Below are 26,731 nucleotides of genomic sequence, written 5' to 3' on the forward strand. Positions count from 1 at the left end.
ATCTCTCTAGGAGGACGGTGGTTGCCACGGCCCATTGAGTCAGGAGGCCGCTGGGGGTGGCCTCCTTGAAGTAAAGAATTACAGAAGCTTGACTCCCCCCGGGCCTACACACAATCAATTGCTCTTAGGACTATTGTCTACCGTGCAATCAATTACTCTTAGGACTATTGTCTACCTTGCAAAAACCCGCTTACGCGAGCCAAAAATATGTACTGGGACTGTTTCATGAAATCATCCTTGCATACCCTGAGCCCTATATAAATCATACATACACAAAATAAAGTTAGACTTGGACACCAAACTCCTTGTCTCACTGCCTCCTCCTTCGCCGACGCCGTCCACCCCTCAGGAGACCCTGTTCATGCTGGGGCTGGACCCAGGCAACAACCAATCATCTTTTGGCTTTATTTCCAAGTTTTGAATAAAAATTCATCTATTTATTTAATCTTCACAACAGTCCAATGCAAGTAACCCATTGTGGTAGTACAATTATTCTCACTTCCCAGATGAGAAAACCAAGACACAGGTTAAGTAACTTGAGGAGTAATCAGTACCGAGTACAGTACTAAGTAATTAAAGTACTAAGCAAACGACAGCTAGTTGACCACTGGCTTTGCTGCTCCTTTAGGTTATAAAGACGAGGAGAGGTCAGCCTCAGGAAGTCTGACCCACTCCAATACATTCAGGCTGTGGGCAAGGCCAGTGATCTTTTTCATCGCTTTATTTCTACCCCTTTATGTTGCTTCTGACCCCGAAATCCTTTTCTAAGAGAGTTCACAGATGTGGTGGTTGGGAGTTCAGAAACCGGGCTTCACAACAGGATTTGCCTTTGCTGGCTGTGCTGTCTTGAGCAAGTCTTTTAGCTTCACGGGGCCTCTTATTTCCTCACTTATAAAACAGAGCGCTGGAACAATGTGCTTTCAAGTTTAGGTGTTGAGGAGTGGCTTTTGATGTAAAGTCACAAAACACCTGGTAGACAACTTGAAAAATCGCGTCGCCACTTGCGTTAAACAGATTCCAGAGCACGCTGGAGGAGCATCTAGCAGCTTTAAATTTCTGTAATTTCTCAGCGGCCGCTACTTGCCTCCTACCTACACGCCCTGTTCTCCGCCCCGCCCCCTCGCGTTGTCAAGGAGACCCGGGACGCCTCAGCTGGCGGATTCCTCTCCCGCCGCACTCCGAGCGGGGCACGTGGTGACGCACGCGCGCTCTCGACGGCGGAGGCGCCGCGGTGGCTGCCGGGACTGAGCTCCTCGCAGCTCGATCAGGAAGTGGCGGGCGGAGCCCGGGGTCGAGTCACCGCCTCAGCTGCCGCCGCCGCCGCCGCCGCCGCCGCCGCCAGTGCGGAGACCCCGACCTGGCGGGGCAGCGCTGGGCGCGCGTGCGGGCAGGCGGGGGCGCTGCGGAGGAGCAGGAAGCGGTGGCCACGCCGGCGTGGGCGGCTGGTCACGGCGAAGGCGCGGGGAGGCGGCGGCGGGGCGCGTGGGGCGGCCCTTCTCGCTCAGGTAGGGGCTGCGGCGGGCGGGTGAGCGGCGGGGGCCCCCGGCCTGTTGTTCCTCGGCGCCGCCGCCTGCCGCGGGGCGAGCGTGGCTTCCACCCCTCGGGAGGCTCGGGCCGCCGGGCGCTACGCGAAACACCTAAACACGGGGACAACTTCTGGGGGGCATTGTCTTTTAGGCCGGAGGTACGTGGAGCAAACTTTTGGGCCGGAAAGAGGGTAAGTCGGCAGTCCGCGGGCTCACTGTGCCTCTCCTAGCCCCCAAGTTTCCGTTCGCCGAGCGAACCATGTGTGTGGCGTTTGGGGAACCACGGCGTCCCCACCACCTGAAGGCTGTGATTTAGATGCTCCTTCACGGACTTTTAAGTTGCCTTGTAATGATTCCTAAACTTCAGTTAGAATCGTTGTTTTCTTCACAGTCTGAAGACATTTTCCAAAACAAAAAGGTTGCGTCCACCTCCACATTTCTGTCGTTTCAGAGGTGAGCAGTCGCTGTTCTCAGCTGGCCGTTTGGTCGTAGCGGTGGGTCTTCGATGCCAGGGGCGCCCCTGAGGCTTAGACAGGGAAAGAAGCAAAAGACAGGGAAAGTAGAAGGGTGGAAAGAAGTCGAAAGAGATAGTGGAGAACGTGGGCTTTGCAGCCCGGTGTTGCTTTAACCGATGTCCTTCCGTGGAGGAACACGTGAACTCATTGAGTTGAGCGGTGGTGTTTTTTTTTTTTTTAACATCGTAGTTTTTTTTTTTTTAAAGATTTTATTTTTTCTTTTTTCTCCCCAAAGGCCCCCCAGTACATAGTTGTGTATTCTCCGTTGTGGGTTCTTCTAGTTGTGGCATGTGGGATGCTGCCTCAGCGCGGTCTGACGAGCAGTGCCATGTCCGCGCCCAGGATTCGAACTAACGAAACACTGGGCCGCCTGCAGCGGAGCGCGCGAACCTAACCACTCGGCCACAGGGCCAGCCCCTGAGCGGTGGTGTTTTTTTTTTTTAGTGTAAAATGGGCATAGTGATGTGTCCTGTCTGCTACACAGGTCACTACACGTAAAACTTTACAAATACTGAGTAGTCTTTGAGAAAAAGGAGGAAAAGTTCGGCGGGGCGTGCGATGGTGACAGACAGACATTAGCATTCTGCTCTAGGTGCCACTGAACTTAGCTGTGCCACACAGGTCGCCTTTGTGGTAGAGGCCTTTACCTTTACCAGCATCTCAGGTCTGGAGTAAGGAGCGCTTGAGTTACGAGTCAGGACATTCGGGTGCTGGCCCGGGTGCTTTCTGCTGTGTGACCATAATCCTACCTCTTCACTTCAGATTTCACATTTTATTAAAATAGGAGTGAAACTAATACCTATCATCTCATAGAGTTGTGAGGATCAAATGCTGTAAGCGTTGAGGTCTTTATAAATCGTAAGGCTTTTATTTAAATCTGTGTTAAAATCATGGTTAAAAGCCTGGATTGAGTACGTCTCTTTACAAGGTGAAATAAAGTGACAAGTGTTTCCTGTTTTAAGCTTGTTGCCCCCACCTTATCACTCGTTAATTCTCCTTTCTTATTCCCACACTTTCCCTCCCCCAAGACTGTCACTCACCTTCCTCACCCCAGTGTAGCGTGCTATTTTTCAGAGCCAACCAAAACAGTAATAGTGAAATAACATAGCTTTACTATTTAAAAAGTCGGTTTCACAAACATTTTCTCCTTTTATTCTTACAATTGGGCTAAATGTAGACAGCGTTAGTAGTACCCTGTTTTACTTGGAATTGGGTTTAGAGAGGCCTAGGGTCTGTGCTGTTAGAACTGAGGGGAGAAGGCAGGTCTTTGATTCGAGGTCCAGTGCCAGTGACTGTTCGTTCCTTCCTTAACTGAAGTTTACTCTGATTATTTCTTATCAATGCTTATATTTTTAACTTTTGGCACTCTAAGTCACTTATTATTTATTCATTGCTTTTTAAGCGAGGTGCTCAACGTGTTCATGTTCTCAATTGTAAGCTGCCTGAAGGCAAGGATTTATTTTCCAGAACCTTTCAAAGCTTGGAGTACAGTGCCTCACAAACAGAAGACATTTCAGAAAGGCTTGTGAAACCAATAACAGTGAGGCTAGAGCAATTTAAAGAGTTTTTTCTGTTCATTATTCATTTAACAAACATTGAGCAACCCTGTGCTTGAAGGCTTTCAAAATATGAGATAGAATCTTTTTCCTCCAGGGCCTTCCTTCCCAATTTATGAACACTAGTTTTAACAGTGCAAAATAATTTACATAGTCATCCCTCGCACCTCCTAGATTCTCCACGGGGTTTCAGGGAGAGTTCAGACAAGAGAGGAACATTTAACAATATTTGTTGAATGACCTGTGGCTTCCCTGGTTGTACTGAAGTTGCTTAGAATTGTAGTTTTAGAAGTGGGAAAAAAACCCTGAAGAGGTCTGGCCCCATCTCTCTCCAAATCAGGAATTTTCGGTAGGTACTGCTGACAGATAGTAATCTAACCTCTTCATCACTTAATAGAGAGTTCACTAATTTTAAAACATACCTTTTCATTTGTAAGCAATTATGATGGTTCTCTTTTTTCTTTGCACTGAGTCTGAATCTGCCTCCTAATTTCTGTGCAGCAGTCCTGATGTTATTTCTAGAGCACCGTTGTCCAATAGAAATACAATATGAGCTGCAAGTGTGAGTCACATGTGTAATTTAAAATTTTCTAGTAGCTATGTATTTTTTAAAAGTATAAAACAATTAGGGGAAATTAATTTTAATTTTATATAACCCACTATATTCAGAATATTATCACGTCAATGTGTAATCAATCTAAAATATCTCATTAGTAATTTTAAAAGTTCTTTCCTTTGTCCTGTGTTTTAAATCTGATGTATTGTACACTTAAGTGTACATCTCAGTTCCACCCCTGTTTCAGATGCTCAGTAGGCGCTTGTGGCCAGTGACCATATTGGACAGCACAGTTCTAGAGCTTTAGGAAGTAATTCTGTTTCTCTTTAGTAGTGCCTAGCATGGCACTTGGCACAAAATAGGCACTCGTTAAAGATGTTTTGAGTGAATGAGTAAGTGAATAAAAACAAGTGCTAGATAACTAGTAATAAAAGGTAATTTTGTTTGGGATGTAACTGTTGATGAGACCAATGGATTTGGTATATATGTTTGAGTGACTGGAATCTGTATTAAAGATAGTTATTTTTATCTTTGCAGCATTATGGATCCAAGCCTGTTGAGAGAACGAGAGCTCTTCAAGAAACGAGCTCTTTCCACTCCTGTAGTAGAAAAACGTTCAGTATCTTCTGAATCATCATCGTCATCAAAGAAGAAGAAAGCAAAGCTAGAACATGGAGGGTCATCAGGCTCTAAACAAAATTCTGGTTAGTAAAACTGACTGTTTAGTTTTTATTTTTCAGGAAACCATTTAGTCATGGCAAATTCATTTTTCAGTTCAACATTCATATTGATTGTTAGGCATTTTAAGTATGAGGGGTGAAACGATAAGAGAACTTTTTGCTCTTAAGATATTAACAGTCTTGTGTACTAGTTAGAATTTAGGTTATTATTTAAAAAAATAACTTCATTGAGGTTTGATTTATGTACTGTAGAGTTCACTCATTTTAAGCATTCAACTCAAAGATATTTAGTAAATTTACAGACTTGTGCAACTGTTACTACAGTCCAATTTTAGAACATTTCCATCACCCTCAGAAGATCCCTTGTATCTTGTTTGCAGTCACTCCTTGTTCCCACCCTGGCCCCAGATAACCAATAATCTACTTTCTTTTCTATTATGTATTTGCCTTTTCTGTCCATTTCATATAAATGGAATTGCACAATATGTAGTCTTTACTGTATGACTTCTTTTACTTAGCATTTATTGAGATGACCATGTTGTTCTTGTTTTTTATTATATTAACGTGATAACTTACATTAATTGATTTTTCTATGTTAAACCAACCTTGCATTCTTGGAATAAATCTTATTTAGTCATGGGTTATAATGCTTTTTATTTGTTGTGGGATCCAGTTTGCTGATATCTTGTCTAGGGTTCATCCATGTTGTAGCATGTGTCAGTACTTCCTTCCATTTTATTACTGAAGACTATTTGATTGTATGGATATACCACAGTTTGTTTATACATTCACCAGTTAATGGACATTTGGATTATTTCTACTTTTTGGCTATTATGAATAGTCCTCCTGTGGATGTTCATGTACAAGTCTTTGTGTGGACATGTTTTTTTTTCTCTCGGATAGAGACCTAACAGTGGAATTTCTGAGTCGTGGTAAATTGATGTTTAACTTTTTAAGAAACTACCAAAATGGCTGTACCATTTTACCTTCTCACCATCAATGCATGAGGGTTCCATGTTTTTCTCAGTCTTGCCAAGACTTGTTATTCCTTGTCTTTTTGCTCACAGCCATTCTAGTGGAGGTGAAGTGATATCATTGTGGTTTTAATATGCAATTCCCTAATGACTCGAGATTTTGAACATTATTTCATGTACTTGTTGACCATTCATGTGTCTTCTTTGGTGAAATTTCTATTCAAATTTTTTGCCCATTTAAAAAAATTGGATTATCTTCTGCCTATTGATTTGTAAGAGTTCTTTATATATTTTGGATACAGTTTCTTGATCCAATATCATTTGTATTCTTGGTGTTATATGTAAGAAATCTGTGCCTAACCCAAGATCATGAAAATTTGCTCCTGTGTTTTCTTCTGAGAGTTTTATAGTTTTAGCTCTTACATTTAGGTCTGTTAATGTATTTGAGTTGATTTTTGGTGTAAGGTTTAATATAAAGGTCTAAATTATCTTTTTGTATATGGTTATTCATTTGTTCTTGCACCATTTCTTAAAAAGACTATGGTTTCACCATTGACTTGATTGGCACCCTTGTGGAATATCAATTAACTATAAATGAAAAAGTCTATTTCCAGAATCTCAGTTTGATTCCATTGACTCAGACTGTCCTTATGCCAGTACTATACTCTCTTGATTGCTGTAGCATTGTAGTTAAGTTTTGAAATTGAGAAGTGTAAGTCCTTCAGTTTTGTTCTTCTCTTTCAAGATTATTTTGGTTTTTCCTGAATCCTTTGGATTTCCGTATAAATTTTAGGATGAGCTGATGAAGTCACAGCTGTAAAAGAACCAGCAGCGATTTTTTTGTTGCTGTTGAGGTCATAATAGTTAATAACATTGTGAAATTTCAGTTGTACATTATTATTTGTCAGTCACCATATATATGTGCCCCTTTATCCCTTATGCCCACCCCCACAACTGCCTTCCCCTTTAGTAACCACTAATCTGTTTTCTTTGTCCATGTGTTAGTTTATCATCCACATGTGAGTGAAATCATATGGTGTTTGTCTTTCTCTGTCTGGCTTATTTTGCTTAGCATAATACCCTCAAAGTCCATCCATGTTGTTGCAAATGGGATGATTTTGTCTTTTTTTATGGCTGAGTAGTATACCACTGTGTGTATTTACCACATCTTTATCCATTCATCAGTCTGTGAGTGCTTGGGTTGCTTCCACTTGTTGACTATAGTGAATAATGCTGCAGTGAACATAGGCGTGCATAAATCTCTTTGGAGTGTTGATTTCAAGGTCTTTGAATAAATACCCAGTAGTGGGACAGCTGGGTTGTGTGGTATTTCTATGTTTACTTTTTTGAGAAATCTCCATACTGTTTTCCATAGTGGCTGCACTAGTTTGCATTTCCACCAGCAGTGTATGAGGGGTCCCTTTTCTCCACATCCTCTCCAACATTTGTTGTTTTTTGTCTTGGTAATTATAGCCCTTCTAACAGGTGTAAGGTGATATCTCATTGTAGTTTTGATTTGCATTTCCCTGATGATTAGTGATGTTGAACATGTTTTCATGTGCCTATTGGCCATCTGTGTATCTTCTTTGGAAAAATGTCTGTTCATACCCTCTGCCCATTTTTCGATTGGGTTGTTTGTTTTTTTGTTGTTGAATTGTGTGAGTTCTTTATATATTTTGGAGATTAAGCCCTTGTCAGATACACGATTTGCAAATATTTTCTTCCAGTTGGTGGGTTGTCTTTTTGTTTGGTTCCTGGTTCGTTTGCCTTGCAGAAGCTCTTTAGTCTGATGAAGTCCCATTTATTTTTTCTTTGTTTCCCTTGCCCAAGTGGACATAGTATTCGAAGAGATGCTGCTAAGACCAATGTCAAAGAGTGTACTGCCTATATTTTCTTCTAGGAGTTTTATGGTTTCACGTCTTACCTTCAAGTCTTTGATCCATTTTGAGTTAATTTTTGTGTACGGCGAAAGGTAATGGTCTGCTTTCATTCTTTTGCATGTGGCTGTTCAGTTTTCCCAACACCATTTATGGAAGAGGCTTTCCTTTCTCCATTGTATGTTCTTAGCTCCTTTGTTGAAGATTAGCTGTCCATAGATGTGTGGTTTTATTCCTGAGCTTTCAATTCTGTTCCATTGATCTGTGTGTCTGTTCTTGTACCATTACCGTGCTGTTTTGATTACTGTAGCTTTGTAGTATATTTTGAAGTCAGGGGATGTGATGCCTCCAGCTTTGTTCTTTGTTCTCAGGATTGCTTTAGCTATTCGGGGTCTTTTGTTGCCCCATATGAATTTTAGCATTCTTTGTTCTGTTTCTGTGAAGAATGTCATTGGGATTCTGATTGGAATTGCACTGAATCTGTAGACTGCTTTCGGTAGTATGGACATAACTATGTTTATTCTTCCAATTAATATGCATGGAATATCATTTCATTTCTATGTCATCATCAATTTCTTTCAATAATGTCTTATAGTTTTCATTGTATAGGTCTTTCACCCCCTTGGTTAAATTTATTCTTAGATATTTTATTTCTTTTTTTCAGATTGTAAATGGGATTGTATTCTTCAGTTCTCTTGCTATTAGTTCATTATTAGAGTATAGAAATGCGACTGATGTTTCTAAGTTGATTTTGTACCCCGCAACTTTGCTGTAGTTGTTGATTACTTCTAATAGTTTTCTGATGGATTCTTTAGGATTTTCTCTAATATAAAATCATGTTATCTGCATAAAGCAAGAGTTTCTCTTCCTTGCTAATTTGGATACCCTTTATTTCTTTTTCTTGCCTAATTACTCTGGCCAAAACCTGCAGTACTATGTTGAATAAGAGTGGTGAGGTTGGGCACCCTTGTCTTGTGCCTGTTCTCAGAGGGATTATTTTTAGTTTTTCCCTGTTGAGTATGATGTTGGCTGCTGTGGGTCTATCATTATATGGCTTTAATTATGTTGAGGTACTTTCCTTCTATACCCATTTTATTGAGAGTTTTTATCATAAATGAATGTTGAGGGCTGGCCCAGTGGCGTAGTGGTTGAGTTTGCATGCCCTGCTGTGGCGGCCTGGGGTTCTCAGGTTCAGATCCCAGGCACAGACCTGTGCACTGCTTGTCAAGCCATGCTGTGGCAGCCGTCCCACATATAAATGTAGGAGGATGGGCACAGATGTTGGCTCAGGGCCAATCTTCCTTAGCAAAAGGAGGAGGGTTGGTGGTGGATGTTAGCTCAGGGCTGGTCTTCCTAAAAAAAAATGAAAGTAGGATCTTGTCAAATGCTTTCGCTGCATCTATTGAGATGATCATGTGGTTTTTATTCTTCCTTTTGTTAATATGATGTATCACATTGTTTGATTTGCAGATGTTAAACCATCTTTGCATCCCTGGTATAAATCCCACTTGACCATGGTGTATAATCTGTTTAATGTATTGCTGTATTTGGTTTGCGGATATTTTGTTGAGGATTTTTGCATCTACGTTCATCAGTGGTATTGGCCTGTAATTTTCCTTCTTTGTGTTGTCTTTGTCTTGCTTTGGGATCTGGGTGATGTTGGCCTCATAAAATGTGTTAGGAAGCGTTCCATTGTCTTTAATTTTGTGGAATGGTTTGAGAAGGATAGGTATTAAATCTTTGAATGTTTGGTAGAATTCTCTAGAGAAGCCATCTGGTCCCGGACTTTTATTTTTTGGGAGGTTTTTGGTTCCTGTTTCAGTCTCTTTTCTTGTGATTTGTCTATTCAGATTCTCTATTCTTGATGCAGTTTTGGGAGGTTGTATGAGTCTAAGAATTTATCGACTTCTTCTAGATTGTCCAGTTTGTTGGCATATAGTTTTTCCATAGTATTCTCTTATAATCTGTTGTGTTTCTGTGGTATCTGTTGTAATTTCTCCTCTTTGATTTCTAAAATTGTTTATTTCAACCTTCTCTCTTTTTTTCCTAGTGAGTCTGGCTAAGTGTTTGTCACGTCTTGTCTGTCATCTCAAAGAACCAGCTCTTGCTTTCATCTATCCTTTCTACTTTTTTGGTCAATTTCATTTATTTCTGCTCTAATTTTTTATTATTTCCCTCTTTCTGCTGACTTTGGGCTTTGTTCTTTTTCTAAATCTGTCAGGTATAGTTTGAGATTGCTTATTTGAGGTTTTCTTGTTTATGAAGATGAGCCTGTAGTGCTATGAATTTCCTTCTTAGGACCACTTTTGCTGTATCCCCTGTGCATTGGTATGGTGCCTTTTCATTTGTCTCCAGGTATTTTTTGATTTCTCCTTTCATTTCTTCAGTGATCCATTGGTTGTTCAGTAGCATGTTGTTTCCACATATTTGTCACTTTCTCGGCTTTTTTCTTGTAGTTGATTTCTAGTTTCATAGCATCATGCTCAGAAAAGATGCTTGATATGATTTCAGTCTTCTTAAATGTATTGAAGCTTGCCTTGTTTCCCAACATATGGTCTGTTTTTGAGAATATTCCATGTGCAATTGAGAAGAATGTGTATTCTGCTGTTTTTGGATGGAGTAGTCTACATATAACTATGAAGTCCATCTGGTCTAGTTTTTCGTTTAATTCCACTATTTCCTTTTTGACTTTGTCTGGATGATGTATCCATTGGTGTAAGTGGGCTGTTGAGTTTCCCTACTATTATTGTGTTGCTGTTAATTTCTCCTTTTAGGTTTGTTAATAGTTACTTAATGTACTTTGGTGCTCCTGTGTTAGGTGCATATATATTTCTAAGTGTTATGTCCTCTTGGTGGAGTGTCCCTTTTATTATTATATACTGCTCCTCTTTGTCTCTCATTGCCCTTTTTATCTTGGAGTCTACTTTGTCTGATAGAAGTATCGCAACACCTACTTTCTTTTGTTGGTCATTAGCTTTAAGTATTGTCTTTCCATTCCTTTACTCTGTGTTTGTCTTTAGAGCTGAGATTCGTTTCCTGGAGGCAGCAAATTTTTGGGTCTTGATTACTTTTTTTCGGGTAAAGGAGATTGGCTCTGAGCTAATATCTGTTGCCAGTCTTCTTTTTACTTGAGGAAGATTGTCACTGAACTAACATCTGTGCTGGTCTTCCTCTATATTGTGTGTGGGACACCGCCACAGCATGACTTGATGAGTCGTGTGTAGGTCTGTGCCCAGGCTCCGAACCTGAGAACCCTGGGCTGCCAAAGCGGAGTGCACAAGCTTTACTATGCCACTAGGCTGGCCCTATGTCTTGTTTTTTAATCCTGCTTACCACTCTCCATCTTTGGTTTTGAGAATTTAATCCATTTACATTTGGAGTGATTATTGATATATGAGGGCTTAATGCTGCCATTTTATAAGTTGTTTTCCAATTCTTCTGTATTTCCCTTGTTTCTCATCTCATGTATTTCTGACTGCCAGTTCAGTTTGATGGTTATCTGTGATGGTTTGCTCAGTTTTCTCTTTATTTATCATTTGTCTTTCTGTCCTGATTTATTGTTTAGTGGTTACCATGAGGTTTGTATAAAAAATCTCATAGATGAGGTGCTACATTCTCTGATAGCCTCTTATTTCCTTAGTCTAAGTAGGTTCCGTCCCTTTCATCTTCTCCTTTTAAGTTATTGTTGTCACAACTTATTCCGTTTTGTGCTTTGCCTTTTTGATTAAAATGAGGAGATTACAGTTATTTTGGATGTTTTCCTTCTCTTTGTCTTTAATGTTACAATTAAGTGTTTGCTAACCGGTTCTGATAGACAGCTGCAATTTTCTGATTTTGTCTGTCCGTTTATCTCCTTCGTCAAGGCTTTGTAAATCCCTTTGTTTTCCAGTATGAGAGCTTTCTTGATCATTTCTTGTAGGTGATTCTTGTGGCTGTGAACTCCCTCAGCTTCTGTTTATCTAGGAAAGTTTTTATTTCTCCATCATATCTGAAGGATATTTTCACTGGATAGAGTATTCTTTGTGGAAAGTTTTTGTCTTTCAGAATTTTGAATGTATTGTTCCACTCTGTTCTAGCCTGTAAGGTTTCTGCTGAGAACTCGGCTGAAAGCCTGACAGGGATGCCTTTGTAGGTTATTTTCTTCTGCCTTGCTGCCCTTTATCTTTGTCATTCACTTTTGCCAGTTTTACTACTATATGCCTTGGAGAAGGTCTTTTGACATTGATGTTTTTAGGAGTCTATTGGTTTCATTTCCTTGTAATTCCAGCTCCTTCCTCAGGTTTGGGAAGTTCTCAGCTAATTTCTTTGAACAAGCTTTCTGCCCCTTTCTCCCTCTCTTCTACCTGTGGAGAAGAACATAATTCTTATGTTGCATTTCCTAATTGAGTCAGATATTTCTTGGAGAATTTTTTCATTTCTTTTTAGTTTATTGTTCTCTCTCCTGCATCTGCAGCATTTCTATGTTTCTGTCCTTTAAATTACTAATTCTGTTCTTCATAATATCAGCTCTGTTATTTAAGGACTCCATATTTTTCTTTATCTTATTATGTTTTTCATCTCAACATTTCTGATTGGCTTTTTTTTAATAGTTTCAATCTCTTTTGTGAAGAATTCCCTCTGTTCATTGATTTCATTCCTGGTTTCATTAAACTGTCTTTATGGCTCTTCTTGTAACTCATTGAGTTTTTTTTGATAGCTATTTTGAATTCTCTGGCATTCAGTTATTAAATTTCTGTGACTTCAGGGTTGATTTATGGGTACTGGTCATTTTCCTTCTGGTCTGGAGTGTTAACACACCTCTTCATGCTATTTGCTGGCGTTGACTTGTGCCATTGCATAGTGGTAGTATCTGGTCACAGATTCCACCTGCCACCACTGTGGGGGCAGGAGCTATGCATTCTGAGCCTGCTGGGATCCCTGGCAGCTGTGCCTCTCCTTTGAAAGCTGTGCTGAGAGGGCCTGTCTGTGTTTGCTTGTTGGCTGCCGCTGCTTTACACACATAGGTGGGTAGCCCTCTGCTGGGAGTCCTCTGTTCTTGTTGACCAGCTGAGTTGGTGCACCTGGTGGGAGTGGAGGGGGCAGTTTCTTTCACACGTGCGATCCTGGGCACTCCTGCTCTGCATTTGTTGTCTGTCCTCCTGGGCTACTTGGCTAGGTGAAGACTCCCTCGTGATTGCTTGGCCTCCTTGTTGTGGAGCATTCCCACTGGTTGGGAGGCAACTCCGAGAGTGAAGGTGTTCCTGCAGAGGGCTGGCCTGTCTCCCTTCTCTCAAAGTTGTGTGCTGACTGCCATGCGTGGTCCCACTCTCTAGGACATTGCCATTTGGGGAGGGAGAGGAGATCCCCTTACCTCCTTCCACTGCCTCTTAGGGAGTCCAGCACCTCCACCTTCAGACATATGGCTGCATGGATCTCTCAGATGTCTGTTGTGTGAATTTCCTCTCTTGGTTTAGGAATATCCTTTTCATTGTATTTTAGAGGGGAGAGACTAAGGGAAGAACTCACTCTGCCGTGATGCTGTCATCACTCCCAGCTGCGATTTTGATAGGGATTACATTGAGTCTATAAATCAATTTTGGGTAAATTGCTGTCTTAAAAATATTACGTCTTACTGTCAGTGAATGGATGTCTTTTTTTTTTTAATAATAAAGTCCCTCTTTTTTTTTTTTTTTTTTAAAGATTGGCACCTGGGCTAACAACTGTTGCCAATCTTTTTTTTTTTTTTTTTTCCTGCTTTATCTCCCCAAACCCCCCTTGTACATAGTTGTATATGTTAGTTGCAGGTCCTTCTAGTTGTGGGACGTGGGATGCCGCCTCAACGTGGCCTGATGAGTGGTGCCATGTCTGCACCCAGGATCCGAACCCTGGGCCGCCGCAGCGGAGTGCATGAACTTAACCACTCGGCCACAGAGCCAGCCCCAAGTGAATGGATATCTTTCCGTTTAGGTTTTTAACTTCTTTGAACAATGTTTTATAGTTTTTAATGTATATCTTACACTTATTAAATTAATTCCTAAGTATTTTATTTTTGATGTTACTGTGAATAAAATTGCTGTCTTGATTTGATTTTTGGATTGTTCATTGCTAGCATATAGAAATATAGTAGGTTTTTGTACATTGACTTGTTTTTGCCACCTTGCTGAAGTCCTTATTTCTGTTTTTTTGTGTGGATTTCTTAGTATCTTTTACATACAAGAATATGTCGTCTGAGAGTAAGAACAGTTTTATTTCATCTTTTCCAATATGAATGCCTTTTATTTCTTGTCTGTCTGGACTGGCCAATCTGATGTTGAGTAGAAGTAGTGAGAATGGACATCTTGTCTCGTTCCTGAACTTAGGGGGGAAAGTGTTCATTCTTTCACCATTATGTGTCATGTTAGCTGAAAGGTTTTTGTAGATGCCCTTTGTCAGATTGAAGAATTTCCCCTCCATTTCTAGTTTATTGAGAATTTTTTTTTTTTTTTAAAGATTTCATTTTTCCTTTTTCTCCCAAAGCCCACTGGTACATGGTTGTGTATTTTTAGTTGTGGGTCCTTCTAGTTGTGGCATGTGGGATGCCGCCTCAGCATGGCTTGATGAGCGGTGCTCTGTCCGTGCCTAGGATCTGAACTGGCGAAACCCTGGGCTGCTGAAGCCGAGTGCATGAAATCAACCACTTGGCCATGGGGCTGGCCCCAAAGATTTTATTTTTCCTTTTTCTCCCCACAGCACCCTGGTACATAGTTGTTTATTTATTTATTTTTTTAGTTGTGAGTCCTTCTAGTTGTGGCATGTGGGGTGCCGCCTCAGCATGGCTTGATGAGCAGTGCCATGTCTGTGCCCAGGATTCGAACTGGCAAAACCCTGGGCTGCCAAAGCGCAGCACGCGAACTTAAGCCACTCGGCCATGGGGCCGCTTAAGAATTTTTAATCATGAATGGGTATTGGATGTTGTCAAATGCTTTTTCTGCATCTATTGAGATGATCATGTTGCTCTTGTTCTTTGGTAATATGATATATTACATTAATTGATTTTTAGATGTTAAAGCAACCTTGCATTCTTGCAGTAAATCCTACTTGCTCATAGTGGATAATCCTTTTTTACTTGTTGTGGGATTCAGTTTGCTGATATTTTGTATACGATTTTTGTGTCTATTCATGAGGGATATGGTGTGTAGTTTCTTTGCGATTCTTATCAGGGTAATTTTGGCCTCATGAAAGATTTGTGAAGTGTTCTTTTCCGCTGTTTTCTGAAAGAGTTGTGAAGGTTTGATATAGTTTTCTCTTTAAATGTTGTATAGAATTCACTAGTGAAGCCATTGGCCCTGAGCTTTCCTTTGTGGGAAGCTCTTTGTAGAAATTGTTTCTTAGAGATCTGCTCAAATTTTCTCTTTTTCTTGAGTTAACTTTGGTACTTTGTGTATTTTTAGGAGTTTGTCTATTTCATCATCTATGTTGTATAAAGTTTTTTGAAGTATTCGCTTGCAGTCCTTTTGATTTCTGTAAGGTCATTAGTGATAGTGCTCCTCTTTAATTTCTAATTTTAGGAATTTGTGTTTTTCTCTCTTTTTTCTTGGTAAGTCTAGCTAAAGTTTTGTCGATTTTGTTGATCTTTTCAAAAAAAGCAACTTTTGGTTTCATTGATTTTTCTGTTTTTCATTTTTTTCTAAAGTTTCACCTATTTCCACTTCAGCACTTATTCTTTTGTTTCTTCTGCTTATTTTGTTTGCTTTACTCTTAGACTGTTACCTTTTAAACAACAAAGTCAGTGCAACTTAATTCGCAAAAAATTCTTTACCTACTTCAAAATGTAGCAATAGTAATATTTACTGATGTCATCTTGTTAGGTGTTCTTCAGACTTTTTTACTGACTGACGTTAAAGCAGAGCTAATCTTTTTATCAAAGTAGGCCTATCATTCTTACTAGCATATACGTTAGTTTTGATTATCTCATTCGAGTGAAATTTGCGTTGAATTATTTCATAAACAAAATTTTAAAAACTTTTATTTATTTTTTATTTTTGCTGAAGAAGATTGGCCCTGAGTTAACATCTTTGCCAGTTTTCCTCTATTTTGTATGTGGGTCACTGTCTCAGCATGGCTGTGGACAAGTGGTGTGTAGGTACATGCCTAGGAATGGAACCTGGGCCGCTGAAGCGGAGCATGCTAAACTTCACCACTAGGCCATGGGGCTGGCCGCTAAAAACCGTTTTAAATATTAGCGTAGACCTAGTCTTTTTGATCTGCTTAAGAATATCTTTGCTCCAAAATCTCAGTGGCTTAAAAGAACAAAGGTTTGTTTCTCTTTCTTACCACTGTGTGTCGACACGGTCTTAGCTTGTTAGAGTCGCTCAAGGACCCAGGCTGATAGCATACCTGATATTTCAAATGTTGTAGGTTTCAGTGCCAGAGGGAAAAAGAGCTGTGGAAGATCTTGCCTGGCAGTTAAATGCTCTGGCCTGGAGGTGACACACGTCACTTTCCCTCACAGCTGATTGGCCAGAGCTAGTCACAGGGCTATACCCAGCCACAGGGGGTTCCATGGACTCAAAAAGAGTAGAGCTAGAAGTGTTAGATGTAAACAGTAAAGATTACCAAAGCATCCTAGTTCAGATCACTGTCACTGGATTGCCTGATTAGCTGCTTACCAGGTCTCCTGGTTTAGCTTCTCTACTGTCCGTTCTCTGTATAGCAGTCAATGATTTTTCTAATCATAAATCTGACGATGTCACTCTGCTTATAGCTGATCGTCATTGCTTTTCAGATAAAGTCCATCTTTTCCTGCAGCCTTCATGCCCTTCCTGATGTAGGCTCTACTTATCCTTTATGCCCATATCTCATTGTTTTCCTTGTAGTTTGTTATAGTGATATTGACTTGTAGCTTCTCTAACATGCTTTACTCTCTTTTGCCTCTTGACCTTTGCTCATATTACTTCTTCTTCCTGGAACATTCTTTTTATGTCTTTCCCTCTTTCCTTTGGCTAACTCCTATTCCTCTTTTAGGTTTCATCTTAAAAGTCATTTATTCTCACTTTCCAATTTGAATTCAGTGCTTAGCCTTTGAATTCCCATAGCACTTACTATTTCTGACAAAGCCATTGTGTGCCATTGTAATTGCATAGTTACTTGTTTGCTGTTGTAATCTAATCCTTCACCCACAGAAGCATTCAATACGTTTTTGTTGAATGGCTAAATAAATTACAGGGTAAGGTGGGGAAAAGTTGATGGTGTTACATTATCAAAAAATCTAGTTATTAAAAGACTTGTATGCTTCCTATCTATGGTAAAGACCTTGAAGTTTACTGTTTATGAAAATGTGGTTTTATCAGTGCTGAGAATAACTCCTGGTTACTAAGGTATCTTATATACCTGGGTTTCACAAGTCCTTTGAAAGTTGGTTACATTATTTTGTTTGTGTCTAATGTTAGATAAAATATAAAAAATATTTTCTTGAAAAGTGATTTCAGATTGGGAATTAGGGTACTCTAAGTTGAAAGTAACGAATATTTATTTTTCACTTCACGTATCAAATAAATTCTATTTTTCCATAATTTTCAGTAGCTTCTTAATAATCTGTCAAGTTGGTCTGCCGCATTTAGTTAAAGCTTGTTATATTTTTTCTTATTTTGAGTAATGCTGTTGTAAATATCTTTGTATCTTGAGCTTTTTTCTTTTGAACTAATTTCTGAGGATAAATTTCCAGGAGTGGCATTTCTGGTGTAAGGGCATTTGTAGTGTGATGCTTAAGGGTATGCTTTGGTTTGCTCATGGGTGGTAGCAAAATAGTATTAGGGTTATAGAATGTAAAATCTGCATAACCCTTGGAATTCCAAGAAATGAAACTGCCCTATTTCTTACCACGTATTGAATGGTCCTATTTTTTTTTTTGGTGAGAAAGATTAGTCCTGAGCTAACATCCATTGCCAGTCCTCCTCTTTTACCTGAGGAAGATTGGCCCTGAGTTAACAACTGTGCCCATCTTCTTCTATTTTATATATGGCATGCCTGCCACAGCAAGGCTTGATGAGCAGTATGTAGGTCTGCACCCAGGATCTGAACCAGTGAACCCTGGGCTGCTAAAGTGGAGTGTGTAGACTTAACCACTATACCACTGGGCTGACCCCCATATATGTATTCTTTTTAAAATTTATTTTTTTGGAGAGGAAGGCTCACCCTGAGCTAACATCCGTTGCCAGTCTTCCTCTTTTTTTTTTTTTTAAAACCTGGGGAAGATTAGCCCTGAGCTAACATCTGTGCCCATCTTCCTCTATTTTTTTATGCAGGATGCCTCCACAGCATAGCTGATGAGTGGAGTAGGTCCGCATCCAGGATCCGAACCTGTGAATCTGGGCTGCCAAAGTGGAGTGTGTAGATCTTTAACCACTCGGCCAAAGGGCCGGCCCCCGAATGGTCCTATTATTTTTTTTTGAGGAAGATTAGCTCTGAGCTAACATCTGCTGCCAATCCTCTTCTTTTTGCTGAGGAAGACTGGCCCTTAGCTAACATCCGTGCCCATCTATTTTATGTGGGACGCCTGCCACAGCATGGCTTAACAAGCAGTGCGTATGTCCGCACCTGGGATCTGTACCAGTGAACCCTGGGCCGCTGAAGCGGAATGTGGGAAGTTAACCGCTGTGCCACTGGGCCTGCCCCCTGTGGTTTTTTTTTTTTTGCAGTCTTTTCTGCATTAGGTATCTTAGCACTTGAGAGTGTGAATGTGAGAAGCAAAATGAGAGAATAAGCTCAAGAAATGCAATTTAGGGGGTGTACTAGTAAGTTTTAGTTTGAAAATAGCCTGGCACTTCTTTGACTGTATATTTCTTACCAAACAGTAAGTCAATTTTATGAAAATTTTATGCACATATACTTGTGACGTTTTTGAGTATTTTGAGACTTTTTTTAAATGCTAATCCTACATAAAACTCAAGTCTTTAAAAATATATGTTGTCTTCAATAAACTAGAAAATATTTCTTCTTAATAAGTAGGGACTTTATGTATAAGTGGAAGTATTTTACTTTGGATTCAGATAAGCATTTTAAATAGCATTTTTATTACCGTAACACGTGGAGCATAGTACTGTTTCTTAGTCCACGTAACTTGTTTAGGTATAAGTTATTTTGGCATCATTAGCCTTGTTTGTGTTTTCCAGTTTATCTTTTGCTGCCTAATACTGAATTTTAGGAGTCTTTTATCCAGTTTTTGAAGTGTCATTTTAAATAGATTGGTAAATTACTCACATTTGTGAAGTTTTACTGTATATTTAATGAGAGGGATTCACAGACAAAAAATGCATATTTAACTTGTTTTTCCCTTCTAGTAGAAATCTTTTAATCAATCAAGGTCAGAGTCAATGTTGTAATAACAGTTGGCCTCAGAAAGTTTTCTTTTTTTCTCAGTAGTTGAAGGCCATTTTCAAAGATTTTGTTCACCTTTTGTAGAGTGCTAGCTAGACCACTTCAATTTCACGTTTTCTGATGTTGTCCATCATACTCCTAAGAGGGTTTGGTTCACTTTTCAAGTCCTTCACAGTTTTGTTTTTTACACAGCAGCAGCAGTCAAACACTTCATAAAGGAAAGCCAACACCGCTAAAGATACCACTGTAAATATAAATAAAAGCAGAATGACAAAGCAGGCAGTGTTCCAGTTATCATGGAAAGGGTAAATTTTTTGAACTTTAAAGCCGAGGTACTGATAAACAGAGGTAGTGGTTTCATTCCAGAGGCTGGAGCTCAGGGAGGCCATTCTTAGAGATTCCACTTTCTGTATTGCTCTTTTGAATCTATAAAAAGGAAGAAAATTGAATATGGGTAACCAAACTCTACAGATTGGTCAATTCAAGTCCCAATACTAAGATTTGTTAGTAAATTTATATAGACAACATGAATCTTCCGTATTTTCTGCCAGAATTAATGCCTAAATGATATTTTTGAATTTTTCTCTATCTGTGCCAATGTTCTCTGTAAACCATGCTATATGTATTTTTTATGTGTATCATTTGTTAGACAAATATGTGTGTTTAAGATTCATATACAGAAATTGACTGCTAGTGGAAGGGAAAAAGCAGCTGAATTGGTTTAAAATTTGACTAAAGCAGTGGTGAGTGAGGTATTATCTACACAAAAAATCTTAGTGCTTTAAGGTCATGTTCTTCAAACTGCCCCTGGAAAAGCTTTTCTCATTACCTTTGTGGGGCCTCCTCACCTTGTTGGTTCAGTGTATTTCTGTCTCCTGTTTCCACTTCTTTAAACTTTGGGGACAGGTGACCTGAATCAGGAAATAGTGACTGAGTGAAAAAGAGTAGAGAAAGAAAAGCCAAATAATGACAATTTTCAGAATAAAGATAAAGTTTTCAGTTAAAGTTGCCTATGAAAAGACTTTAATCTCAGGATTTTTTTTTGTTGTGTATATGACAATCTTAGATATTTCATATACCTGAATGACCTATGGACACATATATTTTAAAAAACAGACAAATTCAGCGCCCCAAAGGTATCAATTTTTAAATTATTATTCCATTTCACAAAATTAGCCAGCGAGTTAAACTTTCCGTATTCATGCATTGTTTTGCTCTTGTTTACCTGATACTTGTTAGGCTCTAAATGAGACCATGAGGATTAAAGATTTGATAGTATTAAAAACAATAATGAATTTTTATTATCTTGATTTTTGAAAAATATCTTTTTAAGCTTATTCTTAAAAATTATAAAATACTTATATACTACATGTCAGGTTTATGTTGTAAATGATGACAGTGTGCCTCTTGTGAGAGTATTGATAACTGGTGAACAATTCAAGACATTTGCTCTTTAATTAGCTTCTGGGCATATCTGAAACAAGTAAAGCATGTAATATGGAGTCATTTTCCACCTTAAATTTAATGTGGTTTTTTCTTTCAAAGTATATGGAACGCTATACTGGTAGATTGCTAGTAATTTTTTGTGTAAAATTTAGGGTAAAACCTAAATCTTATTTTGGATTAGATGTAATTAGACATGCAGGAAGATGTTTACCATTAGAATTTTCTCATATTCTCAGACTATATTTTTAAAATTAAAATGTAGATTTAAGCAAATGATGTGAACATGCCGTATGAAAAGTAAAAGAAAATGGTAAAAGAAAAAAAAAAGGAACAGTGCGTACTTTTTAGGATCCCCCCCCAGCTCCTTTAAAATTTCATTATAGGAATGGGAAGTGTTAATACCAAATTTATTTTTAGTTTGTTTTTTATATATTCCCTTCACCTATTTTTCCTCTCACTTCAAAGGCCCTAGTGTAATATTTATGGGCATAGGACTTGGAATTGTTCTGGAACCTTAAATTTCCAGATTAGAATAAAATTATGCTTTTGCTCTATTTGTGGTAAAAACCCTTGAATTGAATTCTCTAGTGCCTTTAAGCATATCACTCTGAAATATGGTCAGTTAATCATAATGGCCTTTAAATATGGAGCAACTTCCTCAGCTCTGGAACTCTGAGATAGGCCATGCCTCTAGTCAGTTTGGGTAAAAAGCATGAACCTCCATCTGTGCTAACTATAGATATATTACCAGTAAATGTGGGCTGATTATACTGTTAAAACAATGTGCGTGGTAGGGGTTTCTATTACAATTTACCTGGAATTTGAGTTACAAGTTAACTGTTTTATTTGACAAAGTGGTTTTTATTTTATCTGAGACTTTTTGGGGGCTCCCATGTTTTGTATAGCAAGAAGGAATGTTTTCTAGGTAATTAACCCCGTTGTGCTAAAACTGGAGAGATCTCATATCATCTTCAGCAACCTTTGGGCTTTGTAAGGGATACTTTGTTCGTGTTAGCTGAATACTGACCAAGAAATAGAGGGAATAAAAATTATGAAAAAAATCCTTTAAAATTTAAATGGATTAACCCTCAAAGAAAAGGGCAAAAGTTGACCTCTCTAGGTCAGTATGTACAGCTAATTTTCTGGAACTCTAGCATCTACTAAATAATGATGTTTTCATGCTTGAATCTTATCTAGCATCTACTAAATAATGATGTTTTCATGCTTGAATCTTATAAAATTATAAATTTCATCACCCATTTATACTAATTTTTAGTAGACATGAACGGTTACTCTGAGCCATGAGAACAATCTTATTACCTTGAAAGGTACCATGCCCTCCTCCCTTAACTAGTACTTCTTAGGGTATGTTTTTATTTTAAAGTGTAATTTATCAAAAAGACTTGCTAGGTATTTATTTTGAGCATCAGTTTAAGAATAGCTTTAATACTATGTTGAAATATTGTGATAAAGACGTATTTTTGTGGCATATAAATAATGAAAAGCTGTTTAAGAAGGTTTTCATTTAATAGTAGTATGACTTGTATATTACAGTGATAATAGACTTTAAAAGTTCACTGTAAGGAATTATTTTAATTAGGAAACTCTAAAGCTCTATAAATGATCTCTTTGGTTACACTATAGTGCAGTCTGCATGATAGCCTTATGGCCTTTTTTAATATAAAAATCACAATTGTGATAATTTCTCAACATCCTCTGCATGTACACTCAAAGTCAAATAAACACTTTTGAACTATTTTCTCATATTTGTTAAAATATAACAGACTTTCCTGTATCTGCTCTTTATTAGCCAATATAATTTGCACATGTAATCAGAAAGCTTTAGTCCAGGGTTTGCTTTTAGTCTAGATTTTTCTTTAAGAAAAATCCTTTGTTAAGACAGACCAAACTGCTGAAATGAAATAGCTCAGAGAAAATGAAATTAGCAAGTAACCGCTTAACATCAAATACTTACGGTTTTCTCTAAGGTCTGGCTATAGATCAGGTTCATAGACAATGTCATGAATTTTCCATTAAGGCACAGATGGTAAGGGTGCTTATCAAATAGCACAAGGCAGTCTTCATATTTTCATAATAAAATTCTACCAAGCAATGAAATAAATACATTGCTTTTTTTGGTCTTTCTTAGGAACAAAGCTTTCTGCTTGGTTTTGATGGTGAAATATTTTTATATTGCATCATAAAGACGTGTATTACTAAATGAAAAAGATCATATAAACCTACCTCTTGTCTGAAAGGCTGCTGTTGAAGCGATGGTCTCGTCTGTTTGTAATGCAGTCTAGTGCACAGCCAAGATGGAGCGCTGCTTCTATTGGTTGAACCACAGTGCAGCTGACAGTTTCCTCTACGTTCATTTGCATTAAGTCCTGCCACCCTTAAGAGTAAATCATTCATAAACTTGAATAGAGCTGTCTGGGATATCAGCTGTCACCCTTTTTCTTGCCTTATTTTTTTGTCTTTAAGCTAAATTCCTGCATAGGAGTTAGTAACAAATTGATGATTCCTTAGTGTTTAACTGTAAAATTTCATATCCTTCAGTGAATGTTTCAGTGCTAAGGCTAGAAGGTAATGTCGAGAGAGGTAGTAACCTAGGAAACAAACAGTCCAGGCTTACCAGCTTGGTATTTGATCCAGGAAGTGCGCATAAAATCTCATAAATGATATTTTTCTCTTCTTTTTGTTCAATACTTGTGTTTTATATAAATCTTGCCCTTTGGAAGTGATTATTTCATGTCGTGGTTTGATTTAGGAGAAATTCTGAGCGAAAAAAAGTAAGGTTTTCAGCTCTGCTAGTTGGGAGAGGCCTCTGTTGGTTTTGATAGGTGCACCACTTACATTGAAAAAGCCGTCTGTGAAATTTACATAGCAAAAGAATCCTCAATTGGATGTTTAGAGATAGAATGTTCTTATTTATGGTGTATTATTTAGAATTGTAGTCTAAGTATAACAGAATCAAGATTTTAAATTGTGTGAGTGGCTATTATAACAACAGCAGGCTGGGTAAATGTTCTCTATGCAGACTTATTTTTTAAAATTATAGATTGATCAGTACATTAGTTTCTGGGGCCATAAAGGGATTCATGGAAATATCCTTATTATGGAAAATAATATTATGCATTCAACTAACATTTATTGAGTGTTTACTATGCCTGGCATGGAATTAAATGCTGGAGATGCCATGGTAAACAAAACTGTATGTGGTTCATGATTGACCATTTGTATGGTGCTTATTCTTAATGTATTGTTGTCTGTTTTTCATAGTCTTGTCCCAGTTAGTCGTTTATATAGTATTGTAGGATAGACTTAATTGTATTTTACTAAAGTTAAACAAGAAAACATTAAATGTGCATTTATGAATTTCTGTACTCTGGCAAAATAGCCAGTTTCAGTTGAAATAATCTGTGTTAAAGGCTAGTTAATGATTCTCATACAAAGCATTATCACAGGGTTTACAACTGGATTTGAATCTAATCTATACTTTGCCACTTACTACTCTCAATTTTCCTATGTTCAAAAGGGTTTTTCTTTTTCTCATTTTTCTTATATTTATTATACCTCCTAAATAGGAATTTGGGGAGGAATTAAATGAGAAAATCATTTAGCATGGCTCTTAGCAAGTAGTAAGTGTTCAGTAAAGGTTAGTTACTATTATTGTTCAGAATGTCCTGAACACCTTGGGAAAATGAACCATGTAGGTAGCATTTTGTAATTGAAATAGTGACTATGAAACCACACCTATAAGGCATTCTTAATATTGTTGTTATTTTTGGAAACAGTAGATATTAGTGTGCCCATTAAGTTATTATCAAAATTTTAACAAAGTTGTTTTTAGAGGAAAATTGCATTTGAAGTCTCATTTTAGTCTCAAAAAAGCATATTCACTAAAGCCTTTTCACTGACTAATCTCAAAGGAGTATTATGTTGCCATCTAGAAGCTCTTCTTTGGACCTCTGACAGTTGTTACATTTGACTTGTGGTTGTTGTAATGCATTCTTTTGCTTAAATTATTATTACCAAGCTAGTGCTAGACATTGACTCCCCCCGCCCCTTTTATTTAACCTTTTCCTTTGTGCGTCAGCCACATGGGAACTTTATAATATCTGATCTGATGACTTGCTAATAGAATGTACTTCTGAAATGTTTTGCTAGTATTTATGATGAATTTTTTTTAACTCTTCCTTCCTATGACTAATGGAATGCATTTGTGATGCAATAGTAGCATTAGGATTTCTGCCTGCAAGAATGCAACAAAATGATAGATGTTCTGAAACAGATTATCTTCTGTGCAGATTGCTCCTTATTTCATGCTCTCATCGTTTTATCCATGTTTATGCAGTGGCAGTGCCTGTTTTTTTTAATTTCTAATTTATCTTCAAAGTTTACTTTAAAACAGTTATGCTGTCCTTCTTTTTACTAATTCTCATTAATAGCCATTTATTTGTTTTTAGTTGATAAGCAGAAATTGATGTAATAGGTGATAAATTGAACTTTCCCTCAGAAGTAATCCACTCACTTCTCAAGATTTTAAGTCTGTTAGAAGAGCACTAAGGATCAGATTGAGATTTATATTGTCCTCTTGTTTAAAAAGCCCTACTTCTAATTATCGGGGAAAGCTAATCAGAATTAAAGAAACAGTGAGATAAAGATACTTATAAAAGAAATGTATTTTAATGCATTTGAGTTACTTATACTTTGTTTCCATCCTTAGTGAGAAAATGGATAGTTTATTATACAATTAAAGGTTTTTAATTTTTCATCAAAATTTTACAGGATAGAATTTACTATGTAGAAAAATTTAAACAAATATTTTACCAGAGTTAAAATCATTTTAGCTGCCTACAAGTCATAATCACATCTAAGATGAAAGTGTTACAATTGTTTTTTGAACTTCATTTCCAGATCACAGCAATGGATCATTTAACTTGAAAGCTCTATCAGGAAGCTCTGGATATAAGTTTGGCGTTCTTGCTAAGATTGTGAATTACATGAAAGTAAGTACTTTTCTCATATAACAAAAATTGTGTTTAACTTTTTGGCAGAAGAAGGAGACTGACATTTTCAGAAGTAAATTTGTATATACATGTCAAAATTTATCAATTTATGTGTTTCAATCTGTGTAGTTTATTGTATGCCTATTATACCTCAATAAAAATATAAAAAATATGTAATGCTTCAAGTCTTTTACATGATATCAAATTAGCATTGCAGTGAGTCACCTAAATATATTTAATTTACGTTAATTCAGGTATGCAATTTAAGCCCACCATTTAACTTAATAAAATTGTACTTAGGTAGTAGATAAAGTTACCTTTTAATCAGTCAGTTACTGCTGGGAAAACCAATAGGAAGATGTGGACGATTTACAAGATGTTGCTTCTATTGAAATGAGAAGTAAAAACTATAATTTTTTCAGTGTAAGTGTAAATAATGACACAGGATGGAATTTCTGGCTTGTTGTAGTGTCTCAATAAAATACATCACTTTTAAGTTTATCTAAGGGAATCTAAATGCCATTATTATAATGAAATACTTCAAAAATATGAAAACAAACTTAAGTGGTTGGAAATCTCATTTTCCCTTTGAATTTGTATGTCAGTTCTGTTGTTCCCACTGAATTTTGTCCTAATGTTACATATTTTTATGCTTGAAAAATTTTTATTGATTATCTCTCAAACCTCTTTGTCACAGTAATATGTATACAATTTGAAATTAGAATTGTTTTCCCTGTCACCTTAAGGCTCTAAATATTAAAAGTATCTTCTGGTTAGAGTTTTTGTTAGAATTATTATTAGCACACAGTTCATCAGAGTAACATACATATAGTAAAATTTTGATTAAAATTTACTTTGTATTGGGGCTGGACCTGTGGCTGAGTGGTTAAAGTTCTCCATGCTCCACTTTGGTGGCCCAGGTTCATGGGTTGAGATCCCGGGCATGGATCTAGTCCACTCATCAGCCATGCTGTGGAGGCGTCCCACATACAAAATTGAGGAAGATTGGCATGGATGTTAGCTCAGGGTGAATCTTCCTCACACACGAACACCAAAATTTATATGTAATAATTATTCAACAGAAATCCGTTTTTTTTAATTGAGGTCACAGTAGTTTATAACATTGAGAAATTTCAGTTGTACGTTATTATTTGTCAGTCACCATATATATGTGCCCCTTTATCCCTTATACTCATTGTCAACACCCTTCCCCTCTGGTAACCACTAATCTGTTCTCTTTGTCCATGTGTTAGTT

At 37.8% G+C, this 26,731-nt stretch overlaps 1 protein-coding gene across 2 annotated transcripts in view; it reads left to right on the top strand.

The window, feature by feature from the left end:
- Positions 1-1,258: 1,258 nt before the first annotated feature.
- GTF2E2 (general transcription factor IIE subunit 2) overlaps positions 1,259-26,731 on the top strand; it is a 76,329-nt gene continuing 50,856 nt past the window's right edge. The window contains exons 1-4 of one of the 2 annotated variants that reach the window (XM_046648787.1): positions 1,259-1,505; positions 1,678-1,717; positions 4,691-4,857; positions 25,385-25,476. In XM_046648787.1, coding sequence (XP_046504743.1) covers positions 4,695-4,857; positions 25,385-25,476 — 255 coding nt within the window. In that variant the 5' untranslated portion in view covers positions 1,259-1,505; positions 1,678-1,717; positions 4,691-4,694. The remainder of the gene's footprint in view (positions 1,506-1,677; positions 1,718-4,690; positions 4,858-25,384; positions 25,477-26,731) is intronic. The other variant, XM_046648786.1, reaches the window with a different exon arrangement.

The sequence above is a fragment of the Equus quagga genome, chromosome 22 (genome assembly GCF_021613505.1).
Source record: "Equus quagga isolate Etosha38 chromosome 22, UCLA_HA_Equagga_1.0, whole genome shotgun sequence".
Classification (NCBI taxonomy): Eukaryota; Metazoa; Chordata; class Mammalia; order Perissodactyla; family Equidae; genus Equus; species Equus quagga.